At 45.8% G+C, this 18,283-nt stretch overlaps 1 protein-coding gene across 1 annotated transcript; it reads right to left on the bottom strand.

Annotated features, from left to right (window-relative positions):
* Positions 1-15,757: 15,757 nt before the first annotated feature.
* On the bottom strand, positions 15,758-16,786 carry LOC133894748 (germin-like protein 8-7). Its single transcript, XM_062334912.1, has 2 exons — positions 16,626-16,786; positions 15,758-16,440 (listed from the first exon to the last, which is right to left on the bottom strand). Exons 1-2 carry the CDS (start codon positions 16,738-16,740, stop codon positions 15,878-15,880), a joined length of 678 nt encoding a protein of 225 aa, XP_062190896.1. The 5' UTR covers positions 16,741-16,786; the 3' UTR covers positions 15,758-15,877.
* Positions 16,787-18,283: the final 1,497 nt, after the last annotated feature.

The raw sequence follows: 18,283 nt of genomic DNA, 5'->3' as shown, positions 1-18,283 counted from the left end.
TGATGATAAAAGTGGGCAGGACGTGCTGCTAAATCCTTCCCTCCATGCTAGCTTCAAGAACAACCAGGGGGAAAATGCAAGGGTGAGATTGGAAAATCTCATCAAGTGAACTACTTTAACAAGCTATTTAAACCATAATTATAAAAACATCAATTTAATATTTCAACAATGTATAAAAGATAATACATGATATGATCGTATTTTAGCAAATTCATTATACATAAAAGTAAATAGTCACTTCTTAATATATAAGCATTAGGTGATCATAGTGAAACAACTACAACGTACCCTTAAAAAAAACAACTACAACATAAGATGCTAAAAGTACCACTCATCACATATAACATGGTATGAACAACATAAACAAAATCGAAACTTCAAATACTTAATAAGTAGGGCATGAGGATAACTCCAGCAAAGACATCGTGGATAAAATTGAAATCACATGGAACAATGTATGTAAACTCCATTAAGATCATCCATTTATAGCCACATATCATCTACAAGTAATAGTATTACTTTAATTACTTTTATGTGATCCATCACAACCAAAAATCAATGTAAAAGCTTCTACGATGCAATATGGTGCATGTGAATGCTATGTAATGGAAATCCACATATAACTTCATGTTCTCTTCAAATCCACAAGTTATCACATTACTTATGAACTTCTAAGAAGCACCACTTCTCATAATAACTCCCATGATGGATCTTCAATATATAATACTTCCACATGAATGATCTTCAATGATTACAAATACAATGCAAATGTATGCAGCGCAATGCATATGTCCACTGCCTTCATACCCAACAAGGTATGAAGTTGCATCGTATTACGGCAATAGTTTGAGGATATGTGGCCCGAGTAGTACGTTTCTGTGCTCTTATCTGGTTCTAGAGAGAATTTTGGTGGCGTCTTCCTGTTGTTCTCCAGATACACACCCTCTAGGATCATTGTCAATACGTGTATTTGGAGAACAGCGGAAAGGTGCTACCGAAATTTTCTCCAGAATCGTACAAGAGCATGGAAACATACTCGTGCCACATATCCTCGAATGGGATTAGGACCTATCTTTGCCTATTGAAGTTAGCTAGGATCCTTCACTATAGATAACATGCATCATATTTGGATATTAATTGTTCTCTTGAATATCACTTGAACACACGTACACACTTAATTTAGTTAAATTAAGTTATAATTTTTATACTTATTCTATCTTCTCTGTCGTTTCTATTTAGAATTAATATTTTTTCAATTTGTAGATTGTGGACCGAAGTTGGATGTACCTTGATTGCTGTACTTGTAACGAGTACATAAGCGGGGTGAAGTCTTTCTTGATTGTCGCGGTGGCGGATATGGAAGGTCGGGGTAAAAAAGCAATTTGGTGTCCATGTTGTGATTGCAAGAATGAGAAGAAGTTCCCAAAACCTGACAGTGTGTATGATCACTTGTTAAGGTGTGGATTCAAAGAGAGATATCACGTTTGGAACAAACATGGCGAGGAAGGCCTTAACTAAGAGGAAATGGATCAGGTCCTACCAGACGGCTGTATGGATCAAGGACTCCTGCCAACCAGTGATATGGATGATTATCTCAGGGACGCATACATATTAGGATTCAATGATAGCTACGTGGAGAATGTGGACCAAATGGTGCGTGATGTTGAGAGGCACGACGAGTATAGTGATTGTGAGTTTACCAAATTCTAGGAACTGGTGCAAGACTCGAAGACATCATTTTATCCTGGCTGTAAGGAGAAATACACGCTGTTGTTTGCGGTGCTTACGCTTCTGATAGGAGTTTCAAAGCATTGTTTCATCTGCTAAAGGACATGCTACCAGAGGGGAACAAGGTGCCCAAGACCGTCTACGACGCAAAGAAGATGGTTTGTCCTTTGGGATTGGAGGTAGAAAAATGCATGCATGTAAGGAGGATTGTGTCTTGTTTCGTGGAGAGTATGCAGACCTGGATCAATGTCCTATTTGTGAAACCCATTGATATAAGCATAGAAATGACAGTGGTGACGTAGAGGAAGGCAACAAGAGAAAAGGGACTCCTAGAAAGGTGATGTGATATTTCCCTATAATTCCTCGTTTGAAGAGTTTGTTCCAGAACAAAAAGGAGTCCCAATTGCTGCGGTGGCATAAGGAGGGTCGTAAGAACAATGCAATGATATGGCACCCCGCAGATTCAGCTCAGTGGTGAACCATTGATTCCACATTGGGTGGTTCGCTGAAGATTTAAGAAATATTAGGTTTGCTATGAGCACAGATGGCATGAATCTATTCGGTAACATGAGTACCTCATATAGCACCTGGCCTATTGTACTGTCTATCTACAACCTTCCATCTTGGCTTTGTAAAAAGCAAAAATACATTATGTTGTCGACCTTAATTCCTGGTCCGAGGTAACCTAGCAACAACATCGATGTGTACCTCAGGTCTTTGGTGGATGATCTTAAAGCACTCTGGTCTGAATGCATTGAGGTTTGGGTTCAGTACTGCAAGAATACTTCACACTACATGCCATGTTGTTTATCACCATCAATGATCTGCCAGCACTTCGTAACTTGTCAGGGCAGATGTTGGAGCAAGAGTTCGTCTTGCCCCCAGCAAGTACAGCGAGAGTTTCTTCTAAGGAGGAGACTCAAGCTTGGAAACGAAGTTTAAGAGGAGGAACACCACGAATGTATTGATGGTAGAGAAAATAGATCGCTCTGGGAGTAGTATCATAGCGTGACTTGATGTATTTTCACCTCTGTGTCTTTTTCGCTATCTTGCTCGTCCTCCTCTGCCCAGATGACCATGGCCCCCTATTTATAGGGTCGTCAGTAGCTTGGCATACAAGTTATCATAATGTACAAATATCTGGGATCTGACCGAATTACTGGGCCTTATCCTGGATAATTACTTTCTACCCTATCGGTGGAGATAAATATCCACCGTGGTAACTATCGTGGTGCCTGCCCCCTGGAGTGCGGCGAGCTGATCGCCAATTGCGGCCCGGCGCCGCACTGTCAGGGGTGTCAGGATAGCCTCCATTACGCTGGAGTGTCAAAGCGGCGTCCATCAGCCTAGGCTTTTAATACCGATCACTTCCTTGCAGGTAAAGCATGACTGGTACTCCCCTTCCGGTAGATCTTTCCTAAGGCCTGCTGACTCACCTTGTAGCCTTCGAGATGGTGGCCTGAGCAACCCGAGGCGGGGGCCTCAGGAGGCATGGAACCGGGAGGTGAAAGCTTTGGGAAGCAGGACTCCGGAAGGCTGGGGCTTCGGGAGGCCGAAGCTTTGGGGAACCGAGGCTTCGAGAGGTCAAGTTTTTGGGAGGCTGAGCCTTCGGGAGACCGAGCCAGCTAAGCCAAGGGAAGGCTTCACAGATACGAAGAGGTACCGTGAAGGGATCTGATGACTTTGGAGGCCAAGCCTTTAACTGAGGGTCCGGAGATTAGGGCTCCAGAGGGACTTGGATTGTAATCTTCAACCATTATCCTCAGGCTGATTTATTTTCCCCCCAATAGTACTCGCTCATTCTCGGGCCCCGATGTTTCGAGGGGGGAGAGGATGTAGAGGAAAACCAACCCTAGCCTGGTACAGTATCAAGGATTCCTGATGGCAATTCCCTATCCTTTAAGAAGTTTCTTCGTTAGAAACTATGGGCGTCGATGGTGAGTCCAAGACTGATGGCATGCTAGTGGTGGCGATCTGCTCCAGAGCTTGTTGGAGCTATCATGTGCGGTGTCGGTACCGTGGGCCAGAGGGACGTCGATGTATGTGGTGTACTTCCGGGGTCTGTGCTGAGACTGATACAGGTTATCCGGATTCCTTCGGTATGGTTCTTCCTGCCTTTTGAGGTCACTAGAGTAGAGGTTACGTGTAGGATTGGAGGATCCTACGCGTTTGCCTGGTAGGATAAGACGTACCACTGTCGTGTTCTGACTGGACAATGTGGGGGGTCATTTAGGGTCTTGTGCCCACGCCCCTGTCACGCGTCGAAAGGAGTTTGGGTTATTAATGTGATAGGACATCCATGCGAGAAAATGAGGCATTCGTCATGGAGCGCTACCACATGTTGGAGGAACGACTGGGGCATGGCCACGCCCCCCCCCCCCCAGGTTTTCAATGGGGGACACCGTGGTGTTGGTTCTGTTTCATCTTCCGGACCTACGTGACTGCTTGGCCTGGGTATAAAGCTAAGGTTACCCGGCTAGAGTCTCCATAGCCCCACGAGCGAGTAGTTAACCTTGACTTGAGTATGGCGTCGTCTTCCTCCTTATCCTCTTCGGAGATGTCGATGATCATGATGGCTTCTTCGGAAGCCGGACCGTTTCAGTCGTCAGTAGAGGCGCCGGTGGCCACGCCACTTCCATCTCTGCAGGGGAGGCGGCTGCCTGCCGCTCCAGCCTAACCTTTGGCCAGGGAGGCCATACTCATCGAGATCATTGATATCTCCGATGAAGATGAGGAGATCGACTGGGATCTCCTGCGGGGGGAGTGCGAGCAGGCGTCTGTGGAGCCGGCGGTGAAGGAGGAGGCCGGGAGGTGAGGGAGAAGGCCCCGTCGGTGACCTCCTCAGACTCTTCCTCATCCTCCTACAGCTCGGGAGCCGGCTACTATATCAGCTTCTGCAGTGGCAGGCCGCAGATGAGGCGCATACGCCGTCCCTTGCGTGGCCCCTACCGGGACTCGTAGGAGGTGAAGGTGGTTACCGGGATGGCGTACTTGGTGACACTGTGATATATCCACGTCTCATGGTCGATCATGGCCTTCATGTGGGCTCATGGCTTAACTTAGTCACCTTGTACTCTTTCTCACACTGTTTTGCTCCGTAGGGATCTATCTTCTTTGTGGCAATTTCTGTACTGTTACTTCAGTATGTGTCCCCTGGATGTACTAGTTGTTTAATAATATAACATGGACCTTCGGGAACGATTGTGACTCCTTCCATATCGGAGTGCAAGGGGATCTTTCGAATGGGTGACCGCATGCGCGCGTGCCTTCGTGCCTTCAAACTGTGCTCCTTCGTCCCCTTCGAAGGCGATGGCTAGTTTTTCTGACGACCGAGGTACCGAGCCTTCGCATAGATCATCACTAATTTCGTTCCTTCTGGGGGAGAGGTGGCCTCGGGAATCTGGTGGTGGTGGATACGTAGGGTAACTAAGGAGAACCTGGTGGAGCAGTGGCGACCTCGTCGTTCCCGGTTATTGTGTACTCCTCGGGCTTGGCACTGGTAGGGCCTTCTTCCCAATTTGTTCCAGATTTCTGACTGAGCGAAGTCCATCTGGAACCTTTGGAGAGAAGCTCCGGAGGTGGTCCTTGACCCTTCAGGTTCCTTAGCGACTGCCCAGGTTGAAGGCGAAGGTATGTCGGAGGCGAAGCCGAAGGCTAGGCAGGAGAGGTGGTCCGCGACCCCCTCGGCCCTTAGCCGCTGCCCGGCTCCTGAGGTACTCCATCCAGAGCCTGGCGACAGCGCATCGGAGGCGAAGCCGAAGGCTAGATGGGACTGGTGGTCCGCGACCCCCTCGGCCCTTAGCCACTGCCTGGCTCTAGAGGTACTCCGTTCGGAGCCTGACGATGGCACGTCGGAGGTGAAGCTGAAGGCTAGGAGGGAAAGGTGGTTCGCGACTCCCTCCGCCCTTAGCCGCTACCAAGCTCTGGAGATGCTCTGTCCGGAGCCTGGCGGCGGCGTGTCGAAGGCGAAGCCGAACGCTAGGCGAGGGAGGTGGTCCGTGATCCCCTCGGCCCTTAGCCGCTGCCCAGCTCCAGAGGTACTCCGTCCGAAGCCTGGCGATGGCACGTCGGAGGCGAAGCTGAAGGCTAGGCGAGAGAGATGGTCCGCGACCCCCTCGGCCCTTAGCCTCTGCCCAGCTCCGGAGGTGCTACGTCTAGAGCCTGGCGACGACATGTCAGAGGCAAAGCCGAAGTCTAGGCGGGAGAGGTGGTCCGCGACCCCCTCGGCCCTTAGCCACTGTCGTGAATTGGGGTCTCTGCAATGGACAGTCGAAGGTTCCACTATGTTTCCCGTGCCACGAAGCATGGGCTTTTATTAAATGTTAGTATAACACTCATAAAATGACGTATGAAATGTGTCTTTAAGGGAGATGGTAGGGTAATGATTTTACCTTTTACCATACGTGTTTGAGTCACGCGGGTTATACCTTTCCCTATAGGGAGGGGGATTTTTATACCCCTTTGATCTGTGTGCTGTGCTCTTTGGAGGCCAGCGGGTTTTGTATCCCTTCGACACGGAGGCATTTGCCTTCAAGATGCCAGGGTACTCTTCCCGTTAGGTCCTTTCAGAACCTTTCCATCCGGCAGAGTTTTTGGAAAACATCCCCAATGCGTGGGTTTTTGGAAGTATCTCTATTTTGGTGGAGGTTTGGTAAGGCTCTCCATTTTGCCGGAGGTTTTGTAAAGCTCTCCATTGTGTGGAGGTTTGGTAAAGCTCTCCATTTTTGCCGGAGGTTTGGTAAAGCTCTTCGTTTTTGCCGGAGGTTTGGTAAAGCTCTCCATTTTTACCGGAGGTTTGGTGAAGCTCTCTGTTGTGCAGAGGTTTTGTAAGACTCTCCATTTTTATCGGAGGTTTTGTAAAGTTCTTCGTTTTTGCCGAAGGTTTGTAAGACTCCGTTTTTATCAGAGGTTTTGTAAAGTTCTCCGTTTTTGCTGGAGGTTTTGTAAGACTCTCCGTTTTTATCGGAGGTTTTGTAAAGTTCTCCATTTTTGCCGGAGGTTTGTAGGACTCTCCGTTTTTGTCGGAGGATTTGTAAGACTCTCCATTTTTGTCGGAGGTTTTGTAAAGTTCTCTGTTTTTGCCGGAGGTTTTGTAAGACTCTCCATTTTTGTCGGAGGTTTTGTAAGACTCTCCATTTTTGTCAAAGGTTTTGTAAGACTCTCAGTTTTTATCGGAGGTTTTGTAAAGTTCCCAGAGGTTTTGTAAGACTCTTCATTTTTGTCGGAGGTTTTGTAAGGTAACTTGGCATGTATTAAAGCCGAAGGCCCTACACACTATCGGAGCTACGCAATACCTTCCAGGAAACCTAGGTAGTCTTGCCTTTCAGGTGATGTAGGCATGCTACGCCCGCAGTGTGTAGGCTTGTCGTGCTCCCGAGGAAACGCCCGGGGTGCACCGCAACACTATCCACCAAGGATGTGCCTTGGCGCGTGGCATTTATACGACCGAGGCTATGCAATACCTTCTAGGAAACCTAGGCTTGATGCCTTAGCGGTGACCTAGGCATGTTGCGCCCGCGGTATATAAGCATGTCATGCAGAGAGGATTCCTTGCGACAGCATTCCTCAGAGCACCGCATCCTCACATCAGGGCAATCCCCTGATATGCGGCGTCCACACACTATCGAGGCTACACAGTACCTTTCAGGAAACCTAGCTAGTCTTGCCTTCCATGTGACCTAGGCATGCTACGCCCATGGTGTGTGGGCTCCACTTTCTACCAGGGCAAAGCCTACCCTCCGGAAAACCTTTTCAGGTGACCTTGGGTTTAGGCAAGCAATGCTTACTGGCACATGGGCTTGTCACGCCTCCAGACAAATCCCCGGGGGGCGCTGCAACTACATTACCAAGGAAGTCCCCTGATAACCAACATCTACACACTATCAAGGCTACACAATACCTTCCAAGAAACCTAGGCAGTCTTGCCTTCCAGGTGACCTAGGAATGCTACGCCCGCGGTGTGTAGGCATGTCATGCAACGAGAATTCCTTGCGACAGCATTCCTCGGAGTACCGCAACTCCGCCACCGAGGACATCCCCTGGGGTGTGGCTTTGACACCCGAGGCTATGCAAATGCCTTCCAGGGCACCCTAGGCATAATCTCCCTTGCAGGTGACCTAGGCATAATCGGCGCCCGCGGTGTGTGGGCCTCACTGTCTACCGAGACTACGCAATGCCTTCCAGGAAATCTAGGCAGTCTTGCCTTTCAGGTGACCTAGGCATGCTACGTCCGCGGTACGTGGGCTTGTCACGCCACCCGAAGATGTCCTACGGGTGGCGCTGCAACATGGTATATCAAGGAAATCCCTTGATACGTGGCAACTACACTTCCGCAGCTGCACAATGCCTTCCAGAAAACCTGGGTAGACCCGCCCCCCAGGCGACCTAGGCACGATGCGTCTGCGGGAGTGTAGGGATTTTACATGGTTATACTAGCTAAGTTTTGCAGTCTACTGTTGGCAATAAGAAGCTAGTTGTAGCATAAAATATAGCTAGGTTATATAACTGTTCATGCTAAATGAGAAGGTAACTTAAGTTCTACTACTTCTACCTAGTGGCTATCTATTGCAAAAAGACTTCTAGCAGTAAGGTTGGAGGCCTCCAACAGACTCTAACCTGGCCGTATGAAAGACGGATCACTAGGTACACTACTTGGTAGTTAATAGTGGGCGTACCTTTATAGGAATAAGGCCTCTATTGCGAGGCTTGGTGGCCTCGAAGCCTGTGGGTAGGTTGAGAGAGGCGATGCTTGACCCCCTCAGCCTTTAGCCGTTGCCCGGCCCCGAAGGTAATCCGTCCAGAGCCTGGAGACAGCAAGTTGGAGGCGTAGTCGAAGGCTAGTCGGGAGAGCCGGTCCTAGACCGCCTCGGCCCTTAGCCGCTGCCCGGCTCCAGAGGTATCCCGTCCGGAGCCTGGTGATGGCATGTCCCTGACTCAGTTCTCGTTGTTGTATGTGGTACCGTTGGTAGTAGGGTCGATAGTGATGGTGCAGGGTTGAGGGGCCGGGGATTTGCCCGGGAGTTTGCCCCAAGCCTTCGAACCCTACGTCATCCTTCGCCCGCTCCTTCTGCGACCAGGTATTCTGCTTGCCTTTCGAGGTATTCCTCTCAGAAGGTCATGAGGGTGCGGCAGTCGTTGGTGTTGTGGCCGCGCCCTGGTCCGTGCAGGATGCACCCGTGTGCTTCCAAGGGCGCCGGAGCTTGGAGTTGTCGTTGGGGTCGCTGCCAAAGGCGGTGTGTCCCAGAGCCTGTGGTTTCCCCAGGGTCTCCTTCCCCTTTGGGAGACCATCGAGGATGCCCGGTAAACCGGCTTTTGGGGCCGAAGTGGTTCTTACTATGCCTCCTCGGATGAGGTGAGCTTGGGGTTCCCTGCGCGCTGTTGGCATTGTGAGGGCAGCGTCGGAGGCGCTGGCAGGGTCTACGCACCCCGGAGCCCTCCGTCTCCTTGGAACCCTCTTTCGCCTGAGGGGTCCATGGAGGGCGCTGGGTGGACAGACTTTCCAAAGATGTTGGCTCGCTGGGGGTATCCCAGGTGTGGTCGAAGGGGATACCTGGGGACCAAGCCCAGGTGGGAGCACTCCTGGGTTGGACCGCCCAGAACCATTGGATGGTGGCCTGAGGCGGTGAGGTCTTCGTCGCGTAGAGGCTGAAAGGCCTCTGCGCCATCTGGAGTTCCTGTACCGACCCAGGGTTCTGAGTTGGCCAAGGTCGAAGGAATGCCATCCCACACGGCAGCGGGGCTGGAGCATGAATACGGTGCGTATGGTTGACAGCCATGCATATGGTTGCATGCTTGCAACTTAGTATGTTTTCACCTTTGTGTCTTTTTTGCTGTCTTGCCCGTTCTCCTGCCCAGATGATCATGGCCCCCTATTTATAGGGCCGTGCATAGCTTGGCGTACAAGTTATCATAATGTACAAATATCTAGGATCTGATCGAATTATTGGGCCTTCTCCCGGATAACTACTTTCTACCCTATCGGTGGAGATAAATATCCACCGTGGTAACTATCGTGGTGCCTGCCCCTTGGAGTGCAGCGAGCCGATCGCCAATTGCGGCCCGGCGCTGCACTGTCAGGGGTGTCAGGATAGCCTCCATTACGCTGGAGTGTTAGAGCAGCATCCATCAGCCTAGGCTTTTAATGCCGGTCACTTCCTTGTATTTAAAGCACGACCGATGCTCCCCTTCCGACAGATCTTTCCTAAGGCCTCCTGATTCACCTTGTAGCCTTAGGGAAGGTGGCCCGAGCAACCCGAGGCACGGGCCTCGGGAGGCATGGAACCAGGAGGTGAAAGCTTTGGGAAGCAGGACTCCAGAAGGCTGGGGCTTCAGGAGGCTGAAGCTTTGGGGGATCGAGGCTTCGGAAGCTCGGGTTTTTGGGAGGCTGAGCCTTCGGGAGACCGAGCTGGCTAAGCCAAGGGAAGGCTTCGCAGGTACGAAGGGGTACCGTGAAGGGATCTGATGACTTCGGAGGCTGAGCCTTTAACTGAGGGTCCGGAGATCAAGTTTCTGGAGGGACCTGGATGGTAATCTTCAACCATTATCCTCAGGCTGGTTTATTCCCCCCCCCCCTAACAGTAGAGTAAAAGAAAATGTGAAGCTTCCCCCAATGCTTAGATGACACTGAGGGTATGTGGTTGAACGAGTCAAAGAAAATAGTGTACATGTGGCATCGACATTTCCTTCCAAGGAACACCGATACCGAAAAATAAAGTCTCAGTTTGATGGCACAAGGGAGAAAGCGTCACCTCCAAGGTATTTTAGCGGGCAAGATGTCTATGATAAGGTTAAGGATATCAATGTTGTCCTTGGTAAGCGAAAACGATCATCCACGAGTGATGAAAATGGACTGTGGAACAAGAAATCAATTCTCTAGGAGCTTGATTATTGGAAATACTTAGACGTTCATCACTGTATTGACCACATGCACGTAGAGAAGAATATATGCGATAGTCTCCTCAGTACAATCCAAGAGCTGAGATTCTGATTGGTTGCTCATATGAAGGTGATTTTGTGACATTGATAAGTGGGTTTGCCTACATGAGCTATGCAGGAGCTTGCATCTGTCGAGCCAGGTCACAGAGGGAAGCTTCCCTCCCAGGCCAGACTATGGGTGTACATTTGCATCCACCGAGCCAGGCTTGAACAGTATATACGGGTAACCAAACACACTTCTCTCTGTGATTGTACGAATCCACCAGGCCAGGATGCGTTCGTGCAAACAACCAATCACCCTCTAATGCTATCCAAATGGACCTGTCGGGCCAGCCCGGCATGAGCCCATCTAGGTATGGCCCGGTTATGGTCTAGTCCAACAAGCCCGGTTAGTGTGATGAGTCGTGCCATGTTGGCCCACGTGCCACTCCCTTGGCCCATAGCACGACCCGTTAGCCATCGTGCTGTGCCAGGCCAGGCCAGGCACGATTGTGGCCCGATGGCACGGCCGGGCCGGAGGCACAACGTGACTCAGAGGCACGGCGTGGTATGGCTGACCCGAGCACGGTGGAGGGGTCACGGGTGGAGTGAAGCCAACAAACGGGCATGGGCAGTGGGGCATGGAGGAGATCCAAAAATAGAAAAAAATCAAAAATAAAAGCTATAAAATTCTAAAAGATAGATACTGAAAATAGATCACATGAGATTTATTGATTGGTTGCCTCATTAAAAACCTTTCTATTAGAAGGAAAAAAGAGTACACCCTATGCTCCAAAAATTACATGGTTTCATTAGAAACCCTAGAATTTTTCTTGTAATATTTAACATTCTTCCTCAAGTGCCCCGTTCCATATGTAGACCTGACACTTATTTCATTGCTACATATATTACACTTAGCAAACTTTACATGTTCCCCGTTAATTATTCTAAAGACCTTTTCAAAATATTGCCATACAAATGACCAAGCACGCGAATTATCGGCGTCTTGATCTGTGGATGAAAATATGGAATTGATTTGTTGAAGTGGGCAAGTGCCTTTGGCTAAAAAGTAGAAAAAGAGAGATGGGTGGTTGATGTGATCAGTGCCTCACTGGAACTGAAGTTTAGGAATTAGGATGGTGACTATTTATAGGCTAAGACGAGAGGTGAGTGGTGACGGGTCATTTTCGAAGAAAATAAAAGAAATTAAAAATAATTGAATAACTTAGAATGAACATTAGTAAAATAAAGGAATTTCTTTGTAGGCGAACTCTCGCATACTTTATTTCATATTTACTATAAACATCGAATAATTTAGAACGAACATTAGTAAAATAAAGTCAAATGCATACAATAAAGAAATTTCTTTGTAATATTTTAAAATTTTAGATTTCATAGGCATTGCACAATCTCTTAGAAGATTGCCATTTTCATAGCTATTTAAATGAGTAGCAATTTCAACAATATTATGCATTACTAAACAAGATGTTGGATAATAAACTCCTGATAAACACATAGTTGCATTAAAAAATTCAAGACACTCAAGTATCTTTTTGGCAACATACCAATGTGCTTCTGTGAGTAAAGTCTGATCCCATGCTGATGATAGTGTGTATGAATAAAAACACCAAATATGCTCTTATATGGTAAAATATTTTTGAGCATCAAGAAAATAAAGTTCCACCTTACCGGCATGTCCATAGCAAACTTACATGGACGTACACCCATTGCAATGCAATACAGCTTATATGCTACAATTCATTGGTTAGAGGAGTTCACAAAAGATATTATAGTATAAAAATCATTTAGGTATTCATCCAACCTCTTCAAACCAGATTTTTACTATAAGATTGATAATATGGCAAGCATAACATTGATGTAACAAGAAAGATTCAGCATATGTACTAAACAACGGCATAAGAATATCCATTGCTTTAGAGTTTGCACCAGCATTATCTAAAGTGATAGCAAATATTTTATTTGTGAGTTCAAAGTCTTCAACTACTTGAGATATTTTTTCAGGAATATTTTCACCAGTATGCGCATTGTCAATCGACCGAAAACATATTATTCTCCTTTTCTAGTTCTAATCATTATTAATAAAATGAGAAACCATACTAAGATAATCCTCTTTAGCCCTACCTGCCCATATGTCTGAGGTCAAAGCAATTGAAAATGTACATGTTTGCAACATTTCTTTAAGCTTGCTATGACACACATTGTAGTTTTTTACTACCTCTCTAGTAGTTGCTTGTCTAGAAACATGCGTTAACCTAGTATTATGAGCTTGATTAATGTAATATTCAAATGCAGCAGACTCACCAATGTTGAGTGGTAGATCCGCTCTTGCAAAAAAGCGGTATAGCTCTTTTCGAGCATTGGCAGAGTCATACTCCCAATGAAGAACAGAGCCGTCGGGGTTGTACTATAGCACCGCCTGCTTCATGGCTACTTCACTCTTTTGCTTCCAAGTTGTGGCGTGCTTTTTCAAGTGTCCTGTTCCACCTGAGGACTTTGCAAATAATTCATATTTACAAATATAACACTTAGCATACATGACTCTTACCCCGTCTTCCTCTCTGTAGATCTTTTTGAAGTCTTGCCAAACTTTGGAAGTAGTGACTCTTGATCCTTTGGAGCCGGTGCTTGCTGATGTGTGTGCACTTATAGAGCCTAACGATGGAGGTGCTGCTCCATGTGAACCAATTGGAAGGTTACCGTCAGGTCCTTCTTCATCTGCAGCACTAGTACCAAAGTTTCCATAGTCCCCTGAGAGTCTTTCAAGAAAAAAGTCATGATCGATGGACGTATCATCATGATCACTATCGTCCATGATCAATATCGAATAGCACTACAAATAATTCAAATATTTGGAGTTACAAATAATCAAATAATAAAATAAAGATTGGAATTTGGAAGAAACAACAAAGAACAACAGTGCAAAAAAATCACAAGATTTCTTCAAGACAGCGGGATAATAGTATTGAAATTTCTCATATTTTTGGCAACAATTCAACCTAATTGTGCTAAATTTCACAAATTCGCAGGAACTTTGAGACAATAATGAGAGGAGGAAACAATGGAGCAAATGATGTTGCTGGTGTGGAATGAAATGGTAGGGTGGAGCCCTATTTATAGGTAAAAAATTATGATTTTTGCAAAACTATTTGACATTTTCAGAGCTCAAACTGTCACAAAACGGCTACAAAATTAAAAAAAAATGGGTTAATGGGTTAAACAGGCCAGTAGTAGCCTATTTAACCGGTTAATCAGCCGTACCCCCACGTGCTTTCGTGTGCCAGCCATGCCAGCCCTATGCGCCTAATGGCTAGCGCCAGGCGTGCCGTGCTGGCCAGGCCGGCCATGCCGCCGCGTGCCGCGCTGGCCATTGGCATGCCATGTTAGGCTAGGCCAGGCGTCTTGCCGCATGCCTAGCTGGGCCGGTCGTGCCGCACCAGGCCGCTATAGTTCCCAGGCCCCGCCATGCGTAGACGGCTACTTCCCGTCCACTGGCGAGGTACACGCTTCTCGCACTCTGAATAGACAGGTACTTAGCATCATATTATTAATTCAATTTGATATGTTCTTTATATTGAATTAAAATTTGGCACCAAGTTATCATAATTGAGCTACAATTAGGAAACACTCCATTCCGCGCTAGAATGATAATGATATGTAGAACCAAGACATGCGCAATGAGTAGCCTAATTATCAACAATTGGTAGAGAAACATGTTGTCTTTTGAAAGCGTCATTTTCCACCTCAAAACTTGCTTTGAGGTTTGTCTAACCGTTTCTTTTATTGTTTTTCAATGCTGCTTGGTTCAACAGTGTGATAGAATGCTATCTGTCTCTATGAAGTAGTCGACCATGTCGATACGCTTTATTTTCACCTCTTTGATCTATTTAGTATCATATTATTAGTTCAATTTGATATGTTCTTTATATTTGAATTGGAATTTGGTGCTAAGTTATCATAATTGAGCTACGATTAGGAAATACTCCATTCAATGCTAGAATGATAACAATATGTAGAACCACAGTATTTCCGATGGTATTGTAGCGCGAGTTTAGTAGATGTTATGGTAGGAGATCCAGGCTTCCCAATTAATTAGGAGACAAGTTTGGTAGGAGTTGGATTTGATTTAGATTAGGAGATAGAGTTTGGTAGGTGTTGGATGTAATTAGGAGTACAGTATTTTCAGCATATTTTTTTCATCAGCTTGTTGTGATTCTTTGTGCTTGGTACTATGTTGTTTATATTCCGTGAGCTAGTTATTGTGAATCAGATTGCCCAAAAAATGCTCTTTTGCGAATACAGTATGGCATGGAATATCTGCATATGCATTAATGCATTGAACCGAATAGAGTTTTATAGCTGTGGAAGTTCATAATGTGCATGATGAGACATTTTTTTCTGAATGTTCAGTAAACTTACATTATGCCTTTTTTATTTGTGTTCTATTTAGAGTACAAAGTGCTCAGGGAGTTCAGTCTAACAATGATCCTAGCAATACCACCGTGCAGTCTTTGTGTTACTTTCTTGTGTGCAAGCAACTGTTCTTATCTAGCTATTGATAACCTGTCTTTGTTGTTGAGCACAGATTTTTGTTGGTGGCTTTGACCCCAATGTCACTGAAGATATGTTAAGATCCCTGTTGGCAAAAGATGTGGTTTTGTTCCCTACTTTTCAATATGCTAACAGGATGATGTTGCTTGCGTTGTACCTGAGTTGTCTTTCTCAGCTAGATGAGGTAAGCCTCGCCCGAGGACCCAAACACCCCTAGACAACTCACCATGCCCAGGTCAAAGAAAAAGGAGTCACACCAGCCTAGGATCAATACACTCCTTGCAGGCAACCACAACAAATAAATAACTGGAAATCTGGGCCACATCATGCATATATTCATTTGTAAATCTGGATCTAGAAATACTATATACCGTCACATCATGCATATATTTTGTAACGATTGTATTCTTTCCATTATGCGAGAACAAAACATGCCAAAGTAGCATATTATGACCTCAGTTCACCTGTCCCAATATGTTCCCAAAAGAAAAAAAGAAGACCTCAGTTCACAAAAAATGTCCTAATGGGACGCGCAATGACAGTGATATTATAGATATACTTGCCCTTTATTTCATCAGTTGTAGCACCGAAACTAAAAACACATGTTGTTTGTCTGCAAAGTGCATATAAGAAATCTTCCCATACAATAAACACATGCTTGACTTATTTAGTAGTGGTTGTTCTCCCAGAATTGAGCTTGGAGCCAATCAATTGTCCCCTTTTCCACTTGAAATGCCTTTGCCAAAACATCATCCGAGATTGGTGGCTTCGATCCAAAGACTGCATTGGCAATCGTAATTACCCCTGGGTTTTGGCTACTGAGCGCGGCGATGGCGACTGCTGGCTTGTTGTAGATTGGGTTGAACTGGAAGTGGATCAGCCCCTGGGGGAATACAAACACATCACCTTTGTTGAGCACCTTGGCAAATAGCTTGTTGTCTGGGTTAGACGTGACGAAACCGACGTAGAGGGTGCCCTCAAGCACTGTGAGGATCTCAGTGGCACGTGGATGGGTGTGCGGTGGGTTCTCGCCTAAGGGGGCATAGTCGATACGTGCCAGTGAGATGCCTAGGGTGTTGAGGCCAGGAATCTGCATGACGTTGATCAAAGTGACTTTGGACCCCACCTTGCTCATCATGGTGTTCCTAGGCTTGTCAAGCATGGCTGCCTTGAAGAAGTCATCCGCATTCACGTTCATAGGGTCCTTGCAAACAAATCCGTTCACCCGCACTGCATGCATATAAAAATTAAGTAAGATACACGCGGAAAGATCAGAAAGTGACACATACAACTGTTTGTAATAAACAATTAAAACAATACTAATTACATGTGCCAGATCACATATTTCAGATGTATGTTCATTGATCTGATACAAGAGAACATCAGAGCATGGATGAAATAAAATGAAAACATACCGGGCGAGTGCTTGTCGGCGACGCAGAAGTCTTGGAGAGGGCTAGGATCAGAAGCAATGGCCTGAGAAGTGACCAATGCAAGAAGAGCGGCGAGAAGGAAGCAGGAGGAGGCCATTGTATTCGATCTGGCTTTCTGCTGTCTGCTGTATATTTGTGCTAAGCTCGTCGATGCTTTGGCGATGGAGGCCAAAAACGTGCTTATATAGCCGTACGCGGCAGTGTGAACTCATGGACAACAGAACAAGTCATGTAGATCATATCAACGGATTGAAATGGCCTCATGGACAACAGAAAAGTCGTGCTTGTATATGTGCTGATGAAACAACAGAGTTAACTTCTTCAACTTTTCAAAGCTTTCTTCTAATATCTTTGCACTCTACTAACTCATCTACTTGGTCATACTGTCGATGACACTGATCACTTGTGTTAAAAAAAAGGTTTCTGACATTTACTTGGTCACCATTTTGTTCCGAGTGCAGTGGTTACTTGCACGAATCCACTGCAAATAATGCATGCATGTGGGGAGACGTGGTACAAGGCTATAACACACGCTTTACTTGTGTTGACCAAGCAAGACTGTTTCCGGTACGCAGAGCAATAACCTATCGAGTCATTCAACTCTTGACATGTTCATAACACTTCCTTAATTACCTGCTACAAGCATCTATATGCAGAAAATGCTGTTTAGGCCAAGAACAAATATGTCTCACACGGATGAAGTACAAATATATAAATAAGTCATAACTAATCACGTTTTATGTGATAACATATCTATTATACTGATGATTGAACTAAAATCTCTGCTTGTTATTTGTATGCGAAAGGAAGGGAAAAAAGATGAATCAGTTTCTTCAGAAAAAAATTTATCCGAGGTGGCATGAAAGATAGCTTAGTAAAGAAGCCACTTGCTTATTATTTAGCAAGTTGGGATAGTGTTAGCATAGAAAAAGAGTATGGGGCACTGGGTGTTCCCAATTTGCAGGATCTTAATATATGTCTCCAAGTTGCAAGATCTTAATATATGTCTTTTAAATTTTTTTGTTGAAGATATATAGTTTAGATGATAATAAACTGTGGAAAAAAGGTAATTGATCATAGGTACAATACATGTTCTCCTAATATCTTTTATTGTCCTTTATTGCATGCATATCAATTCTGGACAGGTATTTTGTGGATAGGGATTATGTCACGTGATGATGATACAATTGCTTGCAGTTGCAATAAGAGGCATTCTGTCAGAGAAAGTCCGAGACCCGATGATAAAGATGTGTTCATTCTTTAACACGATCTCATAGAAGGTCATCGATCCGTTAAAACTACGAAAGTTATAGGATGACGTTGTTCATACTCTATGCCAACTTGAGATGTGTCTCCTTCCATCTTTTTTTTATATCATGACCTATCTCATTGTTCACATCGTAAGAGAGATAAAGATCCTTGGCCCTGTGTTTATTCATCAGATGTACCCTTTCGACATATTGATGGGGGTTCTAAAGAAATATATTTATAACCGAGGTTAGCCGTAAGGTTGCGTTGCCATAGTGTAGGAAACTAAGAATGTCGTTGAGTTCCACGTTGACTACATGAATCTCAAATTGATTGATGTGCATGTATCTCGCTATGAGGGGAGGCTACAGGGGATAGGGACGATAGTGCGA

This window comes from Phragmites australis, chromosome 16, assembly GCF_958298935.1.
Source record: "Phragmites australis chromosome 16, lpPhrAust1.1, whole genome shotgun sequence".
Lineage (NCBI taxonomy): Eukaryota > Viridiplantae > Streptophyta > Magnoliopsida > Poales > Poaceae > Phragmites > Phragmites australis.
Note: the sequence above shows the minus strand (reverse complement) of the source record. Positions and strands in the feature narration are given on the sequence as shown.

Coding starts and splice junctions, on each gene's coding strand:
- LOC133894748 (XM_062334912.1), bottom strand. CDS start 16,740: ATGGCCTCCTCCTGCTTCCTTCTCGCCGCTCTTCTTGCATTGGTCACT. Junction 16,441..16,625: donor CGCCGACAAGCACTCGCCCG/GTATGTTTTCAT, acceptor ATATGCATGCAG/TGCGGGTGAACGGATTTGTT.